Below are 15,437 nucleotides of genomic sequence, written 5' to 3'. Positions count from 1 at the left end.
AATGGAGAAATTTCTGTAATACTGTATCTGAGTGTTTACTCAGGTAAGTATTAGAAAGGTAAGTATTAGAAATTCCAGCTTAATTCAGTTTAAACTGTAAATGAATTTGCTGTCTGTGGAAACAAATATCAGGCTTAGATAGCACTTCCAGCAACATTTCATCCAGTGGACCAAACCAAAAACCCAGGTTTCCTCTCTGTCGCCTCACTGCTTTCTGAAACATTGGTCTTAAAGACTGGGTTCCTGTGTGTTTTATAACAGCTGCCAGCCAGCATCTTGTTTACATCCAGATAAAGAAAGAGGAAATTTCAGTAACTGTCACAAGGGCTAGGAATTGCTTTCTCTTGCTTTCTTGTTCTCTCATGATTAACCCTTGGCCTAAAGATAGGATTGTTGGTTGGATTAAGATCATCAGGGTCGAACCCTGGATTTAGATTAATCCCATACAAACTGCATAACTGCTATAAAATGGAGGAGGGATAAATTCACCCACGGAAAAGTCCATGTATTTTTGGTAGAAAGTGGAAGAAATGGGTGCTGGGAAACAACAAAAAACAACTTGGCCGAGGCAGTACAAGAAATATTCATAGCTCTTCATCTAGCACACACTAAAAAGAAAGGCAGATAATTCATTCCTGAGAGACCTGAATGGAGGAGTGGAAAAAACAGAAAGAATGATTTTGCTGGTTTTGTTTTATTGTAGAATTCTGCAGTTTCTTACTTTGTGCTGGTGGTTGTTGTTGTTGCTCTGAGGAAGGTCTGAGGAACATTGGTCATGGCCATGTTTGGGTTTTCTTCTGACATTAAATTCTGAAAATAACAAACCATCATGTGCAGAGTTTGGCAAGCTGCTGCTATTTTTGTAAGGCCCAGCAGCTAAAAATGTTTACATTTTTTAAAGATTTAAAAACAAAGAATATGAACCAAAGACTGAATGTGGTCCATAAAGCCCCAAATATTATCTGGTTCTTGACAGAAAAAGTTGGCCAACCCCTGGTCCAGTCCATGAAAGTGAAGTTTCATTACTTCCTAAATAATTAGAGCAAAAATAACAAAGTTTAGAGAATCTGTGACTCATAAAAACCAAATGTACAAGAAAAATTATTGTAGGATTAGGCTTTAGTATCTTTCTCAACTGCAAACTAATCCCTTCAAAATCCTAAATGAAAATAACTTTCATCTATTTAATATTACCTTGCTTATTTCTCATTTGGTAGTTGCCAGGGCTGGGGAAGGGAGGGGGTGCATGGAAATAGGTAGTAGAAGATTAACAAGAGACAGACACGTTTTTGATTCTGCACACAAGGCCAGCAGTTGACTGATTTTTGGCTGACCACACACTGACTAACTAGTCATAGCATAAAAATGAAAGTAGCTCCATGTCTGGCAAAGTTCCAGATTCTAAGATGTCATGTTCAATGATGTCATAGAGAAGGTACCCTTATGTTCCGGCTAGGATCCTATAGTTGATAAAAGAGAGCTACAGTCAGCCAACTGAACCAACAGGAGAGTTTTGTCAGCAATTCTCAGGTGTAAATCATGGTGCAGAATATTAGAGACATGGCAAGTATTTATTTGGCTTCAAGGAGTATTGCAAAAGAGACATCTTGAGAGCAGATTTGATAAACTTTAAGGAATATTTCCTCCATCCAGTATTCCTTCATTGCTCTGTAGCAAGAGGAGATTTTTATTTTTTAATGCTTGTTCTTCATGTTGTTTCTTGAGGGATGGCACTCTCTAGAGAGTAGCCAAGAGAAAAATTGATCAAAAAGAGTTTTATCCCTTCCTCCGTCTCATTTCTTGCTCTGACTCTAGCTGGATCCAGGCCAGCTCCTAACATAACCCATCTTGTACCTGATCCCACCAATTTTACCTTAGTTGTACCTGGAAAATTTTATGGAAGTAAAATAGTCCACATATTTCTCTTATCCCAGGAAAGAGAACAGAACCCCTAGACATGCCTATAGAATGGACCAGGGGCATTAACAAGTGTTTAGGTGGTATTTCATAAAATCACTTTCCATCCATTGTCCAGTGGTACTGCCACAACAAATCTCAATACATATATGGACCAGGGATAATTCTTTATGTAAAGAAAATTGCCTCTAAAAGAGTGGTTAAGGGCCTACATCATTTAGAGGTAGAGCAGGCATTTAGCATCCAGACATTCTGATGTGACCACATTACAGGAGGACCAGGAGCTGGAGGGAAGGGGGGTGCATAGGGACTGGGTCTTCCCTCCACTAGCACCCTCAGAATTAGACTTTTGACACTTTCCCCAAATGTGCCTGTATGTAAGGTCACAAATATGAGAGCAACCAGATTGAAAGAAGGCATTGCCATGTACCTTTGACATTAAAAAATGTTTTAAAAATAGCACACACTTGCTAATGATTTTGGTAATTTTTTTTTGGTTTTCTGGGACTCTCATAGAATAGCTTGGGGTCTCACTCATCCTCTGAGAAGCCCTCTCCATCTCCTCCTCAGAGACCTATTCTGAGGGCCTATTGTCTCCTTTATGTCTTTATTCAAATGCCACATTGAGGTGGACCTTGGCCACCCCGACTGTGATTGTAATCCAGCTCCCATCCTTCCCTCCTGTTTTATTCTTCTCCTTTTTTCTTTATTAGCAATGATCACAAATTTACTATATATTTTACTTATTAATCTTACCATTGGCTTCCCCACCAAATGTAAGCTCCATGAAGGCAGCGGGTGGAATGTTTTGTTTTTTTGTCCATGCTATATCCTAGCAGCGTGTCCAGTAGCTGGCATAGAGTGGGCCTCAATAGGTACATGTGGGATCACTATGCATACCATGGGAGTATTACCTTCAGAGAACTTAACCAAGTCAAATTCATTGGACCAGGTAGTCCATTTTACACCCTAACGACTACTGAGAAGTGAAGACATGTATGCTTTTGAGAATGGCATACCTTATAACTTCAGAAGCAAGTGAGAAGTGGAGGCTTGGCATGGCTCTCTGAAAAGTTAATCACCCCTCTCCTGAAGGAATATTGGTAAAGGAAGAGCATGTCTTCTTTGAGTCATCCGTTTCACTTCTTGAAAGTAAATCAAATGGCAATGTAATTGTCAAGACTCCCCTTTTATAAAGTATATGCCATCTGTATAGAATAAACCCCATCCCTATTTCCAGTGATAGGCCCTGATTGATTTAACTCAATTAGTGATCCCATCCCTCCATATTAATTAGTGGTCCAGGTATAAGCGCATGATGGCATTTGGGCCAGAGAGAGGAAGAGTGAGCCCCGTTACTATAAAGAACTCAGGAGACGATTTTGTATAGTGGTTAAGGAAATGGACTCTGGGGTCAAGTTTACTAGGTTAGCAATCCCAACTACACCACTCACCAGCTGGTTGACCATGAGAAAGCTAATAAATGTTAGTTTTTTCATCTGTGAAATTGGGATAATAATAATAATATCCATTGCATAGGGTGGTTGTAGAGATTAAGGAAGAGAATACCAAGCTCAGAGTAAATTAGATACTCTTGGTAGAATTCCAGTGAGAAAAGGAAAAATAAATCTTGAACAGAACACTGTGTATTAGCAGATCATTCATTCATCAACTAAATGCTCCATGAGCACTTACATGTGCCAGTTAGGGGCCATAGAGGCACAGAAGTGAGTCAGGGTTGAGTTCTGTAGGGACTTGTTGCAAAGACAAGTGGTGCATGAAATAACTAGTGTAGGACATTGTTCACAAAGCAATCAAGCATAGATACCATGATCTGAGGTCCCAGGAGGGAAAATCTTACTTTACTTAGATGATACAGACAGTTGGTAGAAAAAATTCACTTAAGACATTCAGCAAGAAGCATGTCTAATCCTTAAATGTATGGTTTTAACTATATCTTTAATACACTACCAAATGTAAAATAGATAGCTAGTGGGAAGCAGCTGCATAGCACAGGGAGATCAGCTCGGTGCTTTGTGACCACCTAGAGGGGTGGGATAGGGAGAGTGGGAGGGAGGGAGATGCAAGAGGGAAGAGATATGGGAACATATGTATATGTATAACTGATTCACTTTGTTTTAAAGCAGAAACTAACACACCATTGTAAAGCAATTATACTTCAATAAAGATGTTAAAAAAAAATAATAATAATAATGATCAGCCCACTGCCCCAAAACCAAACAAAACAAAAACAAGAAATGATTCAAGGTATTAGATTAGCTCTCCTTTAGATTTCTCTGTTAATGCATGTTTAGGTCCTTGTATAAAATATCAAATATAGATGTCCAGCTTGAACACCCATTCATCCCCACCCTCCACCCCTCATCTCTCACTATCCAATCTCAGTCTCTCCCCAGAGGTATCCAACCATTACCAACCACCATTACCAACCCATCTGGTAAATAGAATCCTAACCTTTTTGTGTGGGTTTATCATCACTTATGTATACTTAGAAAGATAAATATATATATGCCCTCAAGGACATTTAGGAAAGGTTGGATCCCCTGGAGAACAATGGGGTGGGGCACCATAACTAAGCTGTCATTTTATTCCCTGCAAGACATTATGAGATTCAGTGATTGTGCACATTTCCTCATTTATGATCTGGTCTCAGGATGAATTAAAAGCACTTTTGAAATCTGCCGAAAACAAACTTGTAGTAATTGAATTTTCAGCAAAATGGTGTGGTCCTTGCAAAAGAATTTATCCTCTTTTTCATGTAAGTATCATCAGTGTCTATTTTACAATTTTAGAAGGAATTTAAAGTTCTCAAATAGTTCTCCCAATAAATCTTAAAAGTTTTGCCCTTATGAGCCATTATGGAATCATAGCTTCCCCCCCACCTTGGTACCTACTTCTTTTTTTATTATTATTATTTTTTAATTTTTTCAGTTTTATTTAAGTATAGTTGATTTACAATGTTGTGTTAGTTTCAGGCGTACAGCATAGTGATTTGGATGGATGGATAGATAGATAGATAGATAGATAGATTGATAGGGATAGAGATATTCTTTTTCAGATTCTTTTCCCTTATAAGTTACAAAATATTGAGTATAGTTCCCTGTGCTACACAGTAGGTCCTTGTTGGTTATCTATTTTATGTATAGCAGTGTGTATGTGTTAATATCAACCTCCTAATTTATCCCTACCCCCCTTTCCCCTTTAGTAGCCATAAGTTTGTTTTAAAATGACTGTACTACCCAAGGCAATCTACAGATTCAATGCAATCCGCATCAAATTACTAATGGCTTTTTTCACAGAACCAGAACAAAAATTTTTTTTAATTTGTATGGAAACACAACTAGCCAATAGCAATCTTGAGAAAGAAAAACAGAGTTGGAGGAATCAGGCTCCCTGACTTCAGACTTTACTAACAAAGCCACAGTAATCAAAGCAGTATGGTACTGGCACAAAAACAGACATATGTAGATCAATCGAACAGGATAGAAAGCCTAGAAATAAACCCACGCCCCTATGGTCAATTAATCTATGACAAAGGAGGCAAGAATATACAACGGAGAAAAGACAGTCCTTTTTGTAAATGGTGCTAGGAAAACTGGACAGCTACATGTAAAAGAATGAAATTAGAACATTTGCTGGCACCATATACAAAAATAAACTCAAAATGGATTAAAAACCTAAATGTAAGACCAGATACTATAAAACTCCTAGAGGAAAACATAGACAGAACACTGTTTGACATAAATCACAGCAATATATTTTTAGATCCGTCTCCTAAAGTCATGAAAATAAAAACAAAGATAAACAAATGGGACCTAATTAAACTTAAAATCTTTTGCACAGAATCATAGTTTTTTGAAGCATCCTGATTAACCTGAATATAATATAGTGAGATCTAATTAGATCATTAGTACACACACCAGAAGATTAATATTACTTGTCTATGGATAATTCTGCAAGGATCATCAAAAGGTGCGAAAGAGTACAATTGTACAAAGGAATGGATTATTCGTAATAATGACATTTTACCTAAGTTCCAGAGTTCAGAACTTCCAAATATTGGAATAGATTACAGATGAACATGATACTTGTTTTTAACTATAATATAAAAGAATAAACTGCTCCCAATCCTTCAACCCTATTATCAGAACAAATCCTATGTCTTATATATTCCTTTCATATCTCATCTCCTTTATAAAATATCTTAGTAAAATTTTCTACTTAGTTGTAATCATATATTTGTATTCAGATCTTTTTCCATATACACATTAGTTCATGTTTTTATCAAGTTTCCAGATTATAATTTTCATGTCTATACAATGTTTCATCTAGTTAATTTTCCTATTACCCCATTTAAGAGTTTTCACCATTGAGGGGCGGGGAGGGAGGTGTATAACATGCGGCAGAAAGAAACTCAGGGCATTTTCTTTTCATTTCTCCTTATTGCGCAGATGTTTCACATTTATGGTCCATTTTATGAAATCTATTCCTTCAAATATAAAATTTGGATTTCTCTACACAACTGAAAATACTCTGGTTTATTTTCAGCAAGATTTCTAACATTTCAACTTTTTTGACTTAAACTCTTGAATCTAACTGAATTCATTCTAACCACAATCACAACCTTTGATATTTAATTTAAAATAAACATATTCAAATAGAGAAACTGGCTACATGACATCTCAACATCTATTCTCTGCCTAAAATTCTTAGAATATCCACAGGGAACATTTTCATATCTGGCAAGCCCCTCTATTCAGACACTTAAAACTTAGAGTCTCCGAAGTTTAGCTTCAGGAGTATAACTACCTCACCTGCCACAAAGTCAAAGCTGATCAAATTTCAATGGCCAACGAGGCATTTTAATCTCGGGCTTGATAACCCCTTTTTTCCCTTCATACCTTCGGGCCCTGAGGGCGGTAAGGGCTCTGCCACTGTTGTGTCCAGACTCTCAGAGCTCCTCCACACCCATCCTTAACTTTATAGTTATTTATAGTTAGCCCTTTGGTGATAAACGTCCCTAAATTATCCTAATTTGAACGTGCCATCTATTTTCTGTTGGAATCCAGACTAATGCACACACAGTTTTTAAATTTGGGTGTATCCACACTGTGAAATACTATTCAGATGATAAAAAGAATCAAGTAGACCCATACATAATGAAGGAATTACCTCCAAGACAACATAGAATTAAGTAAAAAGAGAACAATATAGGAAACTTTATACAGTATGGTCCCATTTATGTAAAACAGAGATACATATACATATGTGTGTATGTATATATCAATATACATATATATTATATGTAGACAAAGGGGAGCAGAAGATGCATATCAAACAAGTTTTTTGTTTTTTTTTTCTGTGAGAGGAAGTGAAAATTGGGGGAGGATTGAGAATGGGAAAATTTCATGCTTTGCTTTATTTTTCTTGTAACGTTTGAACTTTTTCAAGAGAAGGTATTCATCATGTGTCATTTATTAAAAACTCATTGTACATAATGGAGTTGGAGGAAACGCTTTTCTTACTCTAAGGCATTTTATCAGAGATCAAAGTAGAAACAGAAACCAAATTAGAGTGAAAAGGATTTTAATACGAGGAGTTAAATGCTCATAAAATCATTAGAAGACTGGATGAATGGGCTCCAGACTGGAACCCCATGAATGACTCAAAAGCACAACACACCCGCCTGAGGGGATCCTAACTTTGCAGATATCAGATGTGAGAAGAAATGGGAAGCCACTACTGGGAGAAAACAAACAAACAAAAAACAAACAGAAAAACAACACAAACAGCAGTCGGGGAGTTAGAATCAGAATCCGGAAGCGGATGTCAGGGCACTGGATCCCTCAGCAAAGCTGCTGCCTCCAGCACGATTACCCTCCCACACCCCAGTCGTGCTTTCCAGCAGGACATCCAAAGTTGAAAAGAAAGTAGCTCTGTCTCACTTCTGCCTTCCAAGTCTTGCCTGCATGCATCTCACTGGTGAAACCAATTTGCATCCAGAACTCTAGCTGCAAGGGAATCCAAGGAAACTTTCCCTTTTCCCTTTTCCAGGCTCTGCAGGAAGGTGGAATGGAAGTGAGCCGGCTATACCATTACTCTAGGTGGGGAAGAATTCAAGACATTTTCAGGGGCTTCCCTGGTGGTGCAGTGGTTAATAATCCGCCTGCCAATGCAGGGGACAGGGGTTCGAGCCCTGGTCTGGGAAGATCCCACATGCTGCAGAGCAACTAAGCTGGTGCACCACAACTACTGAACCTGCGCTCTAGAGCCCGCAAGCCACAACTACAGAGCCCACGTGCCACAACTACTGAAGCCGGTGCGCCCTAGAGCCTGTGCCCTGCAACAAGAGAAGCCACCACAATGAGAAGCCCGCGCACCGCAACAAAGAGTAGCCCCCACTCGCTGCAACTAGAGAAAGCCCACGCATGGCAACGAAGACCCAACACAGCCATAAACAAATTAAATTTAATTAATTAATTTTTTTTAAAAAGACCTTTTCAGACACACAAAAACTAAAAGTTGACAACCCGGAGTCTCTGCTAAAGGATGTATGGCAAGAAGAAAAAAATTAAATCATAAGCAAACGTGGATTTTAAGAAGTGATTAAATTCCACAGTCCCATTTGATCTGGGCCTTGATGATTAAGACCAGGGGTCAGCAACCTTTTCTGTAAAGGTTAAAGAAAGTATTTTCAGGTTATATGGTCTATGTCATATATACTCAGCTTCGATGTTGTAGCACAAAAGCAGGCAATGGCAATACACGAATGGGCAAACATGTTCCAATAAAACTTTATTTATGAGACCATGTGGAGATCTGGATTTGGTCTCTAAGGCGAAGTTTGATGACTCTGGGCTAAGAGGATCACCTGGCATAGAACCCCAAAAAGAACATTTCTGGAAAAGGGGAGGTTATAAATTTGTTGAGAAATTGCATGGTGTGATCATGGGAAGGCAAGTACTCTGTGAGGCTAACTTACAGTGTATACAGGGGAAGTAGCAACACACGAGTCTTGAAAAGGAAGCTGAGCCCAGATGGAGAAGGCCCTTGTGTTATAACTTAATGAGTTGCTGTAGAGTCAAAATAGAAGAATGTTTAAAAAGGTTTTGCCATGATCAAATGTGGGTTTTTGGAGAATACTTTTGGCAGTGTTGTATAAGAATGGGTTGGAAAGACTGAAGCAGGTAACCCAAGGTGAACAACAATGTCAATGATGAGTTTACCAAAACTAGGGCAGTGGTTTGGGGAGAAAAAAAGGAAAGATCAAATTCAGGAGACAGTTTAGAGTTAAGAGCAAACAGAACAGGTGACCAGATGGTAACAGATTATATGAGAGGAAGAACAGAACAGAAGGAAGAATTTTGTTGAGGGCAGAGGAGGGTCCTAGGTAGATGGAGTGGGACAGTGAGGGAAGGCAGTGTTCACAAGGGAACCCCAGTCTAGCAAGGAACCCGTATCTGTACCATGTCTTCCGACTACTACTCAATACAAAACTACTATAACCCTGTCCATTTCCTGTCAGACTTGGGAGACTCTGATAACTTCCTAAATAGAACCTGACTCTGAAATCAGATGTCCACATAAGTCAAACCCATTGCCCCGCCTGACTGCTACTGGAGAACACCCATGTATCTTAAAACTTGAAAAGTGCAAGTCAATTTCCCCAGAATTCTTGGGCAACACCATCTTCCTGCCAGGCATAGAGATGCAGCCAGTCAAAACCAGCATCTTTTTTTAATCTGCAAAGTACTCTAAAATACCAAAGGCCTTCGTGTTTATTATCCAAGAGTTTCCCCCCAGTTTCATCATCTTGATGAGCCACTGAAGAAAGAACTCCCACTTGGGGCACATTCCATGAACAAACAACTGGAGAGAATCCCTACAACAGAACTCTGCACCTAATGTCCACCTAATCGGTCCATGTCATGCTGCTTCCTGCTTGTCCATGGGAACAGCCACCAGTGACAGCTCCATCTGTTGTTGTCTCCACTTGGCCAAACTCTGGACACTTCACACCACCATTGAAGAGAGGTTTCATTTGAAACAGGTCAATGGAAATGCTTGAGATATGATGTTAATGCGAACAAATCAATATGCTATTAAGTGCCCTTAAAGAATGAACACAGCTATTGGGGAAAAAAGAAAATCCCAGGAGCTGACATTTACAGGCTGCTTCTGCATCCACTACCCCACACCCATTACCAACACCACTGTCACCACCAATGTCAAAGATGCTTCCAGAACATCTGGAACAGAAGCAGAAGAGTTGTTTTTCCCTCCTCCCATTTTCCATTTTCTTGCAAATGCTTCCCACTGGCAGAACCTAACGGGAAGACAGCCTGCAGAGGATTCTGGAAAATCTAGTTTTGATACATAGCAGAACACAGACTTCAGACTCTGGTTCTGCCATTGATCTTTGCTTGACCTTGGCAGCATTCAACCTTTGACTTTGGTGCTTGAGGTTCTAGGCAGTAGTGCAATGCCAGAATGATACTTAGCTCTCTTGATCAACCTTTTTGTTCGGTTTTGTTTTTGCTAAAAGACATTGCTAGTGTGTGATTGATTTAATATTAACATTAAGCTAATGAGGAATTTTTACTCTTTTACTTTGAAGGAAATGTCTGTGCAATACCGAAACGTCCTGTTTGCTAATGTAGATGTGGACAATGCTCGGGTAAGAATCTTAAATCCTTCCTTGTAGATATGTAAAATCCAATGCGATGTCATTGAGAGTGCTGTCTCAGTGATTACATAAGCAATTTAAAGTGTGATGAACTGTAGTAAACTCCCTCCTAATGTTCTTGTATATTTTGTATTTTTTTTAAGAAGACAATAAATATGTGGCTCTGCTGCTGCCCCCCGCCTTCCCATACTATGGCAGAATTCACTAATCGAGCCTAATATTCTTCACCACTTGCTCTAGACTCTGCCCCACAATCCTGCTCAGTAGCGTTGTTCTAGACAGACAATACCAGTTGGTTGAAGTTGAGCTCAAAGTGAAAAATGATTTTCACCCCTGTAATAGATTATTATTCAATTTCTAAAACCTAACTCAATGCATTACAGACATTTTAACATAACTTGCTTTCCCCTTGCTATACCTTATGCTTTTTGTGGGGTTTTTTAAACACGACAAGGAATTCCAGGAAATCCTTCCCTTACCTCCCCAGAGCCTTTCTTCCTCACCCCCCCCCCCCGCAAATATAATCAGCCCATGTCCTCAATCAAAATGTGCTTACTGATACACACAATGTGTCTACAGAATTATTCTTCCTAACATTTGTTCACTTATAATGAGGAAGAGTACCAATAACAAGTGGCCTGTGCATACACTGGATTGAATTTGAGCTTTAGAATTTAAAAAATCTACTATTCACCCATCCTGCCCTTTAATGGTTTTGTGACCTCTTATCAGTTAACCTCAAAAACTTCACTTTCTCTGTATGTAAAACAAGGTAATAATTAACGGAATATGATAAGTTAAAAGGCACAAAATATATGACATACTACCCAGAACATAATTAAAGTTCCATTTTTTCCATTTCCTTCAACTTTCATTAAAGTGTGACAGTGTGTGATTGTCCTTTAAGCTGAATCATATACTATGCATTCAGAATACTCAGCTAGGGTTATTATCTCTTTGTCTTTTTCATATTCACAGAGTTGTGCACCTATCACTACAATCAATTTTAGAAAGTGTTCACAACTCCAGAAAGAAACACTGTTCCCTTTAGCAGTCACCTCCCCGCCCAGATCCCTCCATCCATCACCTCAACCCTAAGCAACCATAAGTCTACATTGTCTCTAGATTTGCTTATTCTGGCCATTTCATATAAATGGAATTATAGAATATGTGTTCTTTTGTGATGGACTTCTTTCACTTAACATAAGTTTGCGGGATTCATCCATGATGTAGCATGTATCAGTACTCCGTTCCCTTTTATTGCTGAATAATATATTACCTTTTTTTTAATCCATTCATCCTACGATGGACATTCGGGTTGTTTGCAACTTTTCGCTATTATGTCTAATACTGGCATAAACATTTATGTATACATTTTCATTTCTTTTGTCTATATATCGAGAAGTGGAATTGTTGGGTCATATGGTAACTCTTTATTAAACTTATTGAGGAACTGACAAATTGTCTTCGAAACAGCTGCACTATTTTACATTCCCACCAGCAATGTATGAGGGTTCTGATTTCTCCATACCCTTAGCAACATGTGTTATTATTTTCTTTTTTGATTACAGCTCTTTGTCTCTTAAGGTGAAACAAAATGCACAATTTTCTTTTCTAATAGTAATGTATTCATTGTTGTCATTGCTGTGGTCATGAAAATTATACTGTAGTGGGGGGTGGCAGGGGAGAAGTTTTGATCCTGTGGGTGGCTAATTTTCTTTTGACTCAAACAAAATAAACAAAAAGTGGTATTTGAAATCAGATTGTAATGGATTAGAGCAACTGAAATGCTAACATATTTTCTTGTCTCTTGGCTCCAAATCTTTCACAAAGATGGGCAGTGAAGAGGCGTAAGGCTTAAAAGAAAGAAATATGCAAGCCTTACTTAAAATGCAAGGCATTATATCACCCCATGTCTCAAGTGTGAGTTATAAAGAGACCTTTACTCATTCTTATTTTTTACAATATGCTCTTTCCATATTGGATTCCACTGGCGCCCTTCTGCAGTCTTTCACAATTTTTTAAATGCTTTTATTTATTTATATTTCTTTTTGGCTGTGTTGGGTCTTCGTTTCTGTGCGAGGGCTTTCTCTAGTTGCGGCGAGCGGGGGCCACTCTTCATCGCGGTGCGCGGGCCTCTCACTGTCGCGGCCTCTCTTGTTGTGGAGCACAAGCTCCAGACGCGCAGGCTCAGTAGTTGTGGCTCACGGACCTAGTTGCTTCGCAGCATGTGAGATCTTCTCAGACCAGGACTCGAACCCGTGTCCCCTGCATTGGCAGGCAGATTCTCAACCACTGTGCCACCAGGGAAGCCCCACAAGCTCTTTTAAATAGAGCTCATTTTGTCCTTCAGTGCATTCTGTTTTGGCCCCCATCTCTCATCCGTCTCCTAGAGCTCTTGAATGAGAAAGCTCAGGAATGCTGGAAACAGTCATTTTTCTACTGTAACATTCCTGGAAGCTTTGAGGATATATTAGAAAAGTTCTTGGCAAGAGAATCTGTAATGTATCAGCTGTCCCTGGGCTCTCAGACATGCCTCCTGAGACGTCACCAAGTACCACTGTTGGTCCAGAGAGAGGATACCAAAATTGTGACTTCATGCCATTTCTTTTATTTTCCAGGAGTTGGCCCAAATTTATCACATCAAAGCAATACCCACATTTCAGATGTTCAAACAAGCCCAGAAGGTATGTTTCTATGGTAACTGGCAGATTGAAATAGATTATAGAGCCATCAGAGTCTAAAAATAAAAGGCCTGGGGTATCCTGGATGGACGAAACAACTGTATTTATTTTCAATCTTAGCAATGTAATTCTTAGTTTCTGAACTTTACATATTGGCAAGGGGTAAAAAAAAAAAAGCATGAATCGTGATAAATCTCCCCATTTAGACCATTTGAGGTGTCCAAATCCATATGAATACCCCACTATTATCCCTCTCTGGAGCAGAACCATCAAAAAAGAACCTTATAACAAGGAGCGTGATGAAATTCTCTCACAAATATATACATGTTTTTCACACTTGGGCAAACATCAATCAAAAGCTATTACAAGGTAAAATAGCCTAGTGGTTGACCAGGCAGGTTCTGGGCTCAGATTTCTGTGGTTCAAAAACCAGTTCTTCCACTTCCCAGCAGTTTACTTAATAACTTCTTGGTATCTTAGTTTCCCTATCTGTAAAAATATGGATCGTAAAAAGTTTTCCCCTCCTTAGTGAAAATGAAATGAATTAACATGACTAAACTTTTTAGACCCATCCTGACACACATGAATATGTTATGTCAATTATCTCAAAGATATTAATGGAATGGAATGCCTCAAATACTTGGTGTGTGATGAAACTAGTAATTACATATATGGCTGGGAGCACGGACACTTGTGTGTACCTTTTGAAAGGTGATTTTGCAACACACTTAAGAGGAACAAACTTTTCATTCCCTTTCACACATTATCCCATTCTTGGGAATTTTTCTTAATGAAATACCTCATGGAAAAATAAATGGCTAAGTGCATAGTAATTGTAGCATTATTTCTAACAAAATATGGAAACAAGGTAAATGTCTTTTTTTAGTAGAGTGGCTAAGTGATTTATGATACATCTAGTCTATGAAAGAGTATGCAATTAAAAACTGTTATGGACAGAAAAGAAGCAGATTCACAGATACAGAAAACAAACTACTGGTGGGGGGGGAGCAGTATAGGGGTGGGGGAGTGGGAGGTACAAACTATTGGTTGTGACAGGCTCAAGGATGTATGGTACAACACGGGGAATATAGCCAACATTGTGTAATAATTATAAATGGAAAGTAACCTTTCAAAATTGTAAAAAAAATTTTTAAATGATTGAGCTAAAAGATTAAATAAATAAATAAATAAAAAGAGTTATGAAGAATATATGTAAAGTAAAAAAAATTCATACTTACTCTTTGTAGAGATTATGTCTGCAGTATAGAAAATGAGAGTATTTGATATGCTAGCTGTAGAATTTTATCTTCGGTTTCTATTTGTGTGTATTTGCTGTAACATAATTGAAGCAATAGATTTTTTTTTTAATTTTATTTATTTTTGGCTGCTTTGGGTCTTCGTTGCTGCGTGCGGGCTTTCTCTAGTTGCTGTGAGCAGGGGCTACTCTTTGTTGCATTGTGCGGCCTCTCATCGCAGTGGTTTCTCTTGTTGCGGAGCACAGGCACCAGGCACGCAGGCTTCAGTAGTTGTGGCATGCATGCTCATTAGTTGTGGCTCATGGGCTCTAGAGCGCAGGCTCAGTAGTTGTGGCACACGGGCTTAATTGCTCCGTGGCATGTGGGATCTTCCCGGACCAGGAATCAAACCCGTGTCCCCTGCATTGGCAGGCGGATTCTTAACCACTGCGCCACCGCGGAAGTCCCAAAGCAATAGATTTAAATAATTTTTCCCCAAAAAATGACACTACCTATTCCCTCTCTTGAGGTTTTACTTGAAAATTGAAACCGTTTAACATATGCATTCTTTTTTTTTTTAGCAACTTTATTGGAGTATAATTGCTTTACAATGCTGTGTTAGTTTCTGCTTTATAACAAAGTGAATCAGCTATACATATACATATATCCCCATATCTCCACCCTCTTGCATCTCCCTCCCACCCTCCCTATCCCACCCCTCTAGGTGGTCACAAAGCACCCAGCTGATCCCCCTGTGCTATGCAGCTGCTTCCCACTAGCTATCTATTTTACATTTGGTAGTATATATAAGTCCATGCCACTCTCTCACTTCATTGCAGCTTACCCTTTCTCCTCCCCATGTCCTCAAGTCCATTCTCTCTCTCTTTTTTTTTT

General features: G+C 38.9%; 1 protein-coding gene across 1 annotated transcript in view; it reads left to right on the top strand.

The window, feature by feature from the left end:
• The first annotated feature begins 1,539 nt into the window (after positions 1 to 1,539).
• The window catches only part of LOC103017525 (thioredoxin domain-containing protein 8), a 33,179-nt gene continuing 19,281 nt past the window's right edge, over positions 1,540 to 15,437 (top strand). The window contains exons 1-4 of the mRNA XM_057548841.1: positions 1,540 to 1,563; positions 4,592 to 4,696; positions 10,556 to 10,615; positions 13,246 to 13,311. Coding sequence (XP_057404824.1) covers positions 1,540 to 1,563; positions 4,592 to 4,696; positions 10,556 to 10,615; positions 13,246 to 13,311 — 255 coding nt within the window. The remainder of the gene's footprint in view (positions 1,564 to 4,591; positions 4,697 to 10,555; positions 10,616 to 13,245; positions 13,312 to 15,437) is intronic.

Source organism: Balaenoptera acutorostrata, chromosome 6 (assembly GCF_949987535.1).
Source record: "Balaenoptera acutorostrata chromosome 6, mBalAcu1.1, whole genome shotgun sequence".
Taxonomy (NCBI): domain Eukaryota; kingdom Metazoa; phylum Chordata; class Mammalia; order Artiodactyla; family Balaenopteridae; genus Balaenoptera; species Balaenoptera acutorostrata.
Note: the sequence above shows the minus strand (reverse complement) of the source record. Positions and strands in the feature narration are given on the sequence as shown.